The following is a 10947-nucleotide window of genomic DNA, read 5'->3' as shown; positions in this document are numbered from 1 at the left end:
GCTTTTGATTTTCAAATAAATCTTTTGACATGAAAAGCATCATATGACAGCAGTGCAAAATTTTCAGGACTCAAGTTGTGCTGGTGACACATTTTACATGTTTTTCATATAATGCCAAAAGTTAACTGCTGTAGCACCCTATCCACTGTGGTAGTTTCTAGTAAGGTGCATGTTGGAAATATTTTATTTTGCCCCCACACAAATCATAAGGCCACATCTAGGTTCAAAGTGGTCCAGTCTTGGGTATAGAATTTTTGGAAAGTATTGTAAGCACATAAGAAAAAAAAATGAAATTAAATGGTAAAATCTCTTCTTTCGAGATCTATGAACACCAACTGCAATAAATATACATGCTGAAAGACTTTATTAGAAACTTGTTGACAAGCACAGCTACTGCTGCATTATTAAACATAGGATCACAGAAGGTTTAAGAGAGATACATGTTAAATGATGTCACACAGATGGAAAGTAGACTGGTTGGATCCTCATGGGTGGTACACAGCTTAGCTGCTCTCTTTCACGCTATGCTTGTCAAACAGGTACTCGCCCATGCCGTTCTCGGGCAACCCAAGGCGTTTCAGGTTGGTGATGAAATCTCCAAAGCGTTTAATATCCTTCACCTGTTCCTCCAGATATTCAGATTCCAGGAAATCACACAGCTAAGAAATAAAACGGTTCTGGTTAAATGCCTTTTAGGTTTTACTCATTCTTAAAGGTGCTAAGACTTTAATAAAATACAAGATAGAAGATTAGTTCCTGATTAACCTGTTGCTTTCCTCCTACTGCACCAATGCAACTATGTGTGTTTGGTGATTTGCATTTTTCATTTTATTGTTAGAATTCATGTTAAATATAGACCAGCCTTTTTCGGAGAGAGAGAGACCGCTCTTGGTCTTCACTGAGCAAACAATGGTTACTGTCACTTGCCGTCTCTTTGCTCTGCCCTTCCAGCACTCACTGAAGCGCCTAGCAAGAGAGGGGGTGGAAGCGTCTGGCTCAGGCTTTCAGAGGCTGGATAAAATTCAGGATCCTTCCAGAGACTGGAGCAGGTTCTGTGAAGTCAGGCTTTAGCCCGCTGTCGGCTGATTTTCGGTCACAGGAGAGCACAAGTAAGTAAATTCCTGTGACCCACATGAGAAGTATGGCCAAAAGAGATTTGACCATGCTTCTTTTTTAAGAAAATGTTGTAAGGACCCGAAATGTTGTATTAAGGTATAAGGAGTCATCGGTATCACTTGCTATTTTTTAAAGATGATGGAATATATAAAATAAAGAGCTATACTGACATTCAACTCATTAGCATGTTGAGCAGATACTTACATGGGGGTCAACTTTGTCCGTAGCCAGCTTGTGCAGGTCCAGAAGAGCCTGGTTCACGGTCTTCTCCAGCTGCAGAGCAGCCTGCATGGCCTCCAGGGTGTTACCCCATTCATCAAGCTCTGGTTTCTAAAGAAGAAAACATAGTCTTAAAATCCAAAATATTTATCTAACTGTGTAAATTATATTTATTCATAATATAACATATATATAACATATATAATTGCTACACAAGCCTTTTTGTGCCTTAGGGGTCTATTTAGGCTAGGTTCACACTTATGCGGTTGCAGGAATGCGTGTAAATTGTGCACGTTCCTGCATCCACAGGCAAAACACACTGCCCTTTAGCCGATGCGCAGGTGTGCACTTATTTATTAATGTCATTTAACCACCTAAGGACCAGCCCACGCAGATTTACTGTGGTGGGGCGGCCCTTCTGCGTGAACCGACTTACCTGTACATTGGTTTGTGCTCTGGGTCTGGGGTGGGCGCGTGCCACCGACGACCAGCTCCTGTTTTGATTGGACACAGCGGGAGCCAATCAGTTAGTCGGGAGGACGCAAGGTCCGCCGGGACCCGCTGATCGTTCAGAGGAGAGGCAGAACGGCGGTCTGCCTATGTAAGCAACGAAGATGCTATTCTGCTAAGCATAAACACAGATCTCTGTCTTCCTCCAGTTAGGCCACCCCACACACAGTTATAAAGCTTTCCCTAGGAGCACACTTAACCCTTTTTTCGCTCCTGCTGTTAACCCCTTTTCTGCCAGTGTCATTAGTACAGTGACAGTTAGCGCTGATCACTGTAATGGTGTCACTGGTCCCCAAAAAGTGTCACGGGTGTGTCAGATTTGTCCACTGCAATGTCGCAGTCCCATTAAAAATTGCTGATTGCCTCCATCACTAGTAATAAAAATAAAAAATTGAAATATTCCATAAATCTATTCCATAGTTTGTAGACATAAGATATAAGGTTTGCGCAAACCAATCTATATATACTTATTGGGATTTTTTAACAACAAATATGTAGCAGAATACATATTGGCCTAAATTGATGAATACATTTGATTTTTTACATTTTATTGGCTGTGTTTTAACTGTTGGTGTTTTTTTGTTTATAGCGCAAAAAAATAACCGCAGAGGTGATCAAATACCACCAAAAGAAAGCTCTATTTGTGGGAAAAAAGGACACACGTTTTATTTGGGTACAGCATGGCACATCTGTGCAATTGTCACTTAAAGTAACGCAGTGCCGTATCGCAAAAAATGGCCTGGTCATTAAGGGGGGTAAAACCTTCCGGGGCTGAAGGTGTGCGATTATTCAAAGGTATACCATTAATTCTTAAACTCTAATTCTTAATGGTACCCCCATGCATCGGAAAATGCAGTGCATTTTCTGGGGCATGATATAAGATGGTGCAAAAGCCCCATGTGGTTTCATTGTGGCTGCAATTTTGAAAAGGTGCAGAGTCCTTTGTCCTGTGTTTCCCCAGGTACAGCAGTCTATTCAAATGAATAGGATGCTGTGCCTGAACATTCGTGGCACAGAGAAGGTGGCTAGATGTGAATGTAGCCTCATAAAACATTTGGTGCACAAATGTCAGAAACCTCTGTGCAAGCTCAATGAAATGTCTCATCATTGTTGTAGGACAGGGATCCTCAAACTACGACCCTCTACTGTTGCGGAACTACACATCCCATGAGCCATTGTAAAACTTCAATCATCACAGACATGACTAAGCATGATGGGAATTGTAGTTCCTGAACAACTGGAGGGCCGTCTGAAGACCCCTGTAGTAGGAAAATGTTTTCCTGTATCTAAAGCTCCATCTAGTGGCAAAAATGAGGTATAGTTTTTTCATTGAGGTATTTCAAAATCCCATACTGCATTCGGCCGTTGGATGCAGCTGAAGAAACAGGCATGAATCTCTTACAAAAACTATTGAACAATTTGCTCACTGTGTATGAATTATTTTTGAGATTCGAGCAACGAATGTTTGATAAAAAAAAAAATAATAATAATAATAATAATAGTAATTAACTTCTTGCCATCTTTACATAGTGACAATGTGTGTGTGTTATTGACAGTTTTCCTGAATTAGGAAACACAGAGCTGTTCTAAAAACATGGGCCTAATACTCTGCTCCAGCCCTCTGGAAACTACTCCTAGGCGCTGTCATGTTATCTGTACAACATATGTGCAATAAGAGGAGCCCTATCTGATCACTGGATTCTGGCTCATCACTGACAAGGGCACATCACCAGCATAAAAGACACGTCTCTTCCCAAAGCCATGAAAATACGTTATTTTTTTTTTTTCAAACATTAGTGTCTGCAGGTCTGAAACTATGGGTCATTCTTACCTTGATGTCCTGCAGGACAACGCGTCCCCCACGCTTGTTTTGATATTTCATGAACTTTTCAGCATGCTCCCTCTCTTCATGACTGTGCTCCTTGAAGAACTCAGCCACATTGTGAAGGGCCACATCATCACGATCGAAAAAGGCATACTGAGGACAGAAAGGAGATTAAGGTTTAATGCAAAAATGTACCTAAAAAGCTCAAAAATCTGCATCATGTAACACATAATAATATCTTATATTTGTGGAGTTGTGCGTTTTATTGTTCTTTGTGAGAGATAGATGTCTGTCTATTGCCACGTATTCCTAAAGCAGTTGTAAACAGCTGGTGGTAAAAAAATAAAAGAAATACCCCAAGTCAATGCCATATTGTGCTAGTATGCATCGTATACTAGCAAATTTTGAGAAACTCACCTTTGAACAAAGCCCTTAGACGGCTGACATCTTCCCGCGGGCCTCCTTCTGGGTTCGCGGGCCCCCGACTACAGAAGTGGCTGAGGGAGCGATGACGTCACTCCCGCGCACTCCGGCGCTGGCTCTGAAGGTCCAGGGTTCTGCCAAAAACTCCAACTCGCCAAAATCTCCAACCACGTCACTTCTGGTGACTCTTCAGTAGCAATAATTAGAGATTTCGGTGAGTTGTTTTGACGGAACACCAGCAGCGTATACACTACAATTTAGAAAGAACACGGGTTAGGAGAAAAAATGTTGTTGCCGCCTTGGAGGTGGCCATGTTGTTGGTTAGTAGCGGGCGGACCAACAATATCCACTCATTATCTCGTGTACTGTAGTGTATACGCTGCTGGTGTTCTGTCATAACACCAACGTGTCTAAATCTCGAATTATTGCTGCTGGAAAGTCACCGGAAGTGACGTAGTTGGAGAGTTTGATGATTTGGAGTTTTCAGCAGATTTTCGGTACTGAAAACTGGACCTTCAGAGCGTATGCGCCGATAATGTCATCGACTGCACGCACTCTGAATATCTCCTAAACTGTACATGTTTAGGAGATATTCACAGTACCTACAGGTAGGCCGTATTATAGGCTTGTCTATAGGTAAAAGTGGTGCAACTAAGTTTGCAACCCCTTTAAGAAAATGTAGCTGAACTGCAAGCAACCATTGGCATGAAGCATCCGTAGGAAAATTATTTTAGATGTCAGAGGTTCACTTTGGGACAGAAGACCTGCCACTTCCAAATGCACCTCCATTTGTTCTATTAAGGCCCGTACACACGAGTCGAATTTTCGTCCGACGACCGATCTGCCGATTTTCGGCTTGTTAGTATGATGCTTCCGACAACCGACTCCGACTTTTCGGCCGAAAAAAATCTGGTGTGCAGGCTATAAAATTTTTGTCCTCCGTCCGTCAAAACGCGGCCGATTCTCGTGCAGTCAGTACAGATTTCGACAGGGAAAAATCTTATGAGCAAGACTGGGCATGCTCAAGGAAGAAAGAACACAAAGAAAGCAAACCAACACATGACATCACTTCTGAAGTAGAATTTTGTTGGCTGAGAAAATTCGTGTGCCGTCTAGGCACATTCCAACCAACAAAACACCACTCTGGACAAAAGATGGACGACCGGTCGGCGCAAATTCGTTGTGTGTGTACTAGGCTTAAGGCTCCATTCACACCTGAGCGTATCATTTTCAGGCATTTTTTGGGCGTTTTTCAGGCTTTTTTGGGGGGCTTCTTTCTGACTTTTTTCAGGCCTTTTTCAGGTGTTTTTTGAGGAGTTTTGTGCAGGTGTTTGGAAGCAGGCATTGACATCTAACAAAAGCACTTGTAATCTGCCAAAAAAGAAGCTCATGTACTTTTTTGAGCTTCAGGCGTTTTGCTTCAGGTGACAAAATGCTCAGATGTAAACAGGGGCCATTGAAATGAATAGGATTTTACTTGTTGGGCATTTTGAGACTTCAGAGATGAGTGTTTTAGGAGCTGAAATATGCTCAGGTGTGAACAGGGCCTTACTAAATAACAGTATGAAATTGCTTTCAGTTATCCAAGCAGAGTTAGTAATCACTGTTACTTTATGTCAAGTATTCCTAATCAAACTTTGTACTTGAAATTGTATAAGGGTGATAAGGAAGGATTAATCATTAATAGCAGTAAGCAAAAACAGAAAATGCGTCACATTATATGTGGTTAAAAAAAAAAAAAAGCATAAACTTCCTCATTTCTTATATTGTTGGATAAGCAGTTTGTGGAAAATTGGCGCTCAGTCATTTTCTCAGAACCTAAAAAAAGGAAGTTCTCACAGTACTAATGACCACAAAAACGTTGATCCTATTTTGCGCAATAATCAGAATCAACCAGATTTTGGTTCCTTTCCAGTGAAATGCTACAATATATATTGCCCTTTGTCTGCAAGTACTGCAGACCAGAACCACTGGCGTCAGAAAAACATGAGCAGCAATTGTGCAAATAGAGTGTTGTCTTTAAAGCGATGTTCCTGCCTCCCCTCCAAAAATTAAAAGTCAGCAGCTACACATACTGTAGCTGCTGACTTTTAATATTAGGAAACTTACCTGTCCTGGAATCCATCGGCTGTCGGATGCTGCTGCCGCCATTGCTGGTAACGGAACCTGTCAGTGAAGGCTTGCGGCTTCACGGCCGGGTCCCTACTGCACATGTGCGAAGCGAGTTGTGCTCGGTTACTGGCCTGGATGCAGATGAAAGAGGAGGGAGGAGGAGGGTGCCGAACTTCTGACATACCCAAGGCCCAACAAAAGTGGCACCGGAGGGGGGGAGGAGACAGATAAGCGGAATTTCCACTTTTGAGTGGAACTCCGCTTTAATAATGTACGTCACCTAACAAAAGAGAAACAACTGTTTATCCATCTGTAGACGCATCCATGGACATTTTTATTTAATTATGACTCATGTCATAACACTAACTCTTCTTGATAATTAATGTTTTAAGTGTATGAATAGACAGGCCAATCTTTCATCGGGAACAATCAATTAGGAACTGAATTACACAATGCTGGGCTGGTGCTGGAAATGTCTAAGTCCTCTGACACAAAACTGCATGTGATTTACTGAAAACTGCTGGTTTACTAGAAAAGTGTTCCACACATAATTATAAAGTGTTGAGTAATACCAATAAATACTTTGGAGTGAATGCCAGGTCAGATGACAGAGGCTTCCACTATGTGCCAACAGGTGATTGCACAACCATACTGGCAGATCTTCTATTGTTAAATACTCTGCAAGCAGAATCTCAACAAAGTACAGTGGGCTCCATTCACAAAGCGCTATTTTACAGTAAGGAGCGGTCCGAGCGTGCGTCCCTAACAACCAGTAACTGTCATGTCAAGCAGCAGCGCGCCACTTCTTAACAACCAATGAGTCATCAGCTGTCAACAGCTGAGTGTAAAAAAAAAAAAAAAATGCAGACAAAAAGATTAAATAAAAAAAAATGCAGTGGAATCCCGCTGACAGCTGATAACTCATTGGTTGTTTACTGGTAGTTAAGAATGCCGACTCCTTATATAATGCATGCCGGGACCACTACTTACTCACTGCATGCATTTTTTCTTTTTTATTGTGAATCAACATTCACCCCTGTTTTGTATGGTATTTATGAGGCATTTTTTCTTTATGCGGTAAGGGCCAGTTCAAACCACATGCAGTCCAGTGTGTTTTTTTTCTGCATCAAAAACGCATGGAAAGTAGGTTATATGGTTTCCAATGGCATAATTCACACCAGTGTAATTCGTTTCAGGGCTTTCCAGTTCCAGAAAAAGTAGAACATGCTGCATTTTTCCTGCACTGGACTGTACTGGAATACAGTAAAATGCATCAACAACACATGGGAATGTACTGGAATGCATCACAAACGCACCGGATCCCAGTACAGTGAGAAAAAAAAAAACAGGAAAAAAGAAGAAAGCAAAAAACGTATCAAAAACTCACCCTAATGCGCCAAAAACACATTAAAATGCACATGCAGAAATGCATCTGGAACGGATCTGGAGTGCGTATTTGTGGTGGGAACCAGTCCTAAATACCGTTTGAAGCAATAGTGATCAGGATTGCATGTGGTATTTGATAAAACACGTAAATACCGCATGCAGTCTGGTTCTGTGAATGGAGCCCTTATCTTCTTAGTATAATATGCTGGTCTATATTTAAGGCTGGTTTCACACATATGCGATACAGGACCCAGCTCGAATCCTGTGCGGGTTCCTACATCACAGATAAATCGCAGGCTGTTCACATTCCTCTCTGAACCGCTGCGGGTGTCAATACAAAGTTAAAGGGATTGTAAAGGCAAAAGGTTTTATTTTTGTTATTCTATTGCACTCTAAGCATTAAGATAAAAAAAACATTCTGTGTACAGCAGCCCCCCTCAGCCCCCCTAATACTTATCTTAGCCCATCTTTATCCAGGGATGTTGCAGGAGTTTCTCAGTTGCCAGGGACTCCCCTCCTCATTGGCTGAGACAACAGCGCAACTGACTTACGCTGCTGTCAATCAAAGTCAGTCAGCCAATCAGGAGAGAGAGGGGGCGGTCCGGGTCATGGCTCCATATCTGAATGGACACAGAGAGCTGAGGCTGGGCTCAGGTGCCCCCATAGTAAGCTGCTTGCTGTGGGGGCACTCAACAGTTGGGAGGGGCCCGGAGCACCAAAGAGGGACCAGGCCACTCTGTGCAAAACCATTACATAAAACAGGTAAGTATAACATGTTTGTTATTTATAAAAAAAAATAAAAAAAAATAGACTTTAATGACACCTCCAGATGGGTCTTGGTGCTGAAAGTGTCATCTGACCTTGCTATACTTGTATCCAGCTTATGGAACTTCATCTGCTGGGAACAGAACTTAAAGTGCCATGTTGGTATAGTTTATAAAAATGTTTTATATTTAAGACAAGGATCTAGTTTTATTACACACAGTACATACAGTATTTTATATAATATAAAATTACTTATGTGCTCCTATGTAAACTAGTGAATAAATAATATATTAAATTTTAAATGAAATAGTGCAATTGAAAGGAACTGGTGCACCACTGCCAATGGTAAACACCTACCACTCAGAGGGAATTGATGAAAAAATAAATGGTGCGCTGTTCAAGCAAATAAATAACATGAATACACAAATTAATTCCTTGTACTATCCTGTATAACACTGCGCTCAGTGATACCATACATATGCAGTGAACAAAGAGTGATAATAAACACCCAAAACTAAGGTGAAAAAAACTTTTTTAGTTCTAATAGTCCACCTTAAATTTAGACCCATTACAAGTCAAAGGAGCAGCAAAACCTGTAATGGGTATAAATTTAAGGTGAGCAGGCATTGCACCCAGAGGTGTCGGGTGATGGCTTTCTAATACATAGTTTTGTATTTTATGAATGGCCATTACGTTTTTTATCTTCACCTGAAAGATTTTATCTATAGAGTGGACTATCAAAACTAAGTTTTTTTTTCACCTTTGTTTTTTTTCACCTCCCTTTTGGAAATTTATTATATCTCGTTCACTGCATATGTATGGTATCACTGAGCGCAGTGTTATACAGGATAGTACAAGGAATTCATTTGTGTATGCATGTTATTTATTTGCCTAAATAACGCACCATTTATTTTTTTTTCTACATATGTTATTTTAAAGTCAAATACAAATATAATAAATGAAATAAATAAATGCATGTAATTGTGCTTAAAAAGATGATAGGTCTTACATTTGTTCAGGTAGGATTTTAAATATCAATTAATATTCTTCCTTTACATTATTCTGATGGTTGAGAGGAAACAGGAATCTCCTTATAATTCATCAACCTTTGAAGTGATTTTATAAGAGAACAACAGAGCGCGGTGTATAGAAGGTGTGTTACTTTCTTTTTTTTTTTTTTTTTTTTTTATGTGTGTTCTATAATATGATGTGTTATTAGTAGTTCTGTGTTTTTTGTATTAATTAGCCAGGAAATGCCCAAAGGCTATCTTTTGTACCTATACATTTCTTTTTTTTTTTTTTTTCATTTTAATTTTTTTTTATTAAAGTTTCAAAAGTATAACAAATTATTCATTGCATTCCCAATGACTTCAAGAATGTTAAACATACATAGATGGCATATGGAAACGTAAGCTTAATAAGTATTCCAACAAATACAGGTTGATGTTGAATCAATTTAAACATATATAGGAACAGTAATACCTACTGTATAGACCCCAATAGGATCATACTGACAATAGGTAAGATCCAATGGTAGGAACAAGTAAAGGGAGGGGGAGGGGGGTAGGGATACAGGGGGGAAGCTAACTTTCTCTGTACAATATTTAGATAAATTGCTGTACCTATATATTTCAATTTTTCAATAAAAATACATTTTCAAAAAAGAAAAAAGAAAAAAGATGATAGGTCTCGTAGTAGCATAAATGATGTAGTATGCAAAATTGTCTAATGCTGACCACAATAAGCTACATAAAATACAAGATATAGATGTAAGGAAAGCACAGTAGGAAATATGTCTTATATACAATAGCTTAAAAAATAAAAGCAAACATAACCAAAATCCTTACCATGGAGGAGTAGGTGTAGGAGGCGTACAGCTCCAAGTTCAACATACGGTTGATGGCAGCCTCGCAGTCGCGGTGGAAGTTCTGGCGCACCTGGGAGTCCATTTCGGTGTTTCGGTGGTTTTGAGTGGCGCAAAAAAGTCACAGAAAATCAGCAATAATTGGAAGATGTTTGGAAAAAAAGCGAACGACTCAGAGAGGGTTCCGTTCAAGCACTGTTGAAGCAAGAACTCTGCTCAGAGTCAGGAGTAGATTTGATCACAGGAGAAAGGAGCTCTGTATATATAGGCAACCAGCCCGAGAGTCTGGGGACTGCACTCCCTCCCTTCACTTACATCATCTACTAGAAACCAATCACATAAAGCTTGCTGTTTCGCAAGACTGTTTGTCCTTGGACAGGAAAGAACAGTAGAGGGAAGTTCATGAAAAAAACATTACCTTTTCATTTTAGCATTAGCCAACTTTTATATTTAAATGTAACACAGAGTTACATTTGGAGATTGCATGGAGAAAAAGTCCTGTTCAGATCCACTGAATTAATAAATTAGGTTGGCTCATATCATAACAATTATACACAAATATAGGCAGCAAACAGCATTTCAGAATTTGGTGATTGATTTTCAAAGACTGTTTTTCAAATAATCTACTGATACTGAAGGACACCCATCAAAAAAATCAGGCATAAATTACGTAATAAAAATTGATTACGGTATGTTGCAGTGCTATTTTAGAGTAGCTGAGAGAGGA

At 40.1% G+C, this 10947-nt stretch overlaps 1 protein-coding gene across 1 annotated transcript; it reads right to left on the bottom strand.

The window, feature by feature from the left end:
- Nucleotides 1-347: 347 nt before the first annotated feature.
- LOC309568198 (ferritin, middle subunit) lies at nucleotides 348-10466 on the bottom strand. Its single transcript, XM_082273833.1, has 4 exons — nucleotides 10204-10466; nucleotides 3677-3823; nucleotides 1321-1446; nucleotides 348-659 (listed from the first exon to the last, which is right to left on the bottom strand). Exons 1-4 carry the CDS (start codon nucleotides 10303-10305, stop codon nucleotides 504-506), a joined length of 531 nt encoding a protein of 176 aa, XP_082129959.1. The 5' UTR covers nucleotides 10306-10466; the 3' UTR covers nucleotides 348-503.
- Between the last annotated feature and the right edge of the window lie 481 nt (nucleotides 10467-10947).

Source organism: Pelophylax lessonae (assembly GCF_965119305.1).
Source record: "Pelophylax lessonae genome assembly, chromosome: 12".
Taxonomy (NCBI): Eukaryota; Metazoa; Chordata; class Amphibia; order Anura; family Ranidae; genus Pelophylax; species Pelophylax lessonae.
Note: the sequence above shows the minus strand (reverse complement) of the source record. Positions and strands in the feature narration are given on the sequence as shown.

What these genes read in the sequence shown, in the direction of transcription:
- LOC309568198 (XM_082273833.1), bottom strand. Translation starts at nt 10,305, where the DNA reads ATGGACTCCCAGGTGCGCCAGAACTTCCACCGCGACTGCGAGGCTGCC. An exon ending in TTGTCCTGCAGGACATCAAG is followed by an intron (nt 1,447 to 3,676) that starts GTAAGAATGACC and finishes TTTCTTCTTTAG; the next exon opens with AAACCAGAGCTTGATGAATG. An exon ending in CGGACAAAGTTGACCCCCAT is followed by an intron (nt 660 to 1,320) that starts GTAAGTATCTGC and finishes TTTATTTCTTAG; the next exon opens with CTGTGTGATTTCCTGGAATC.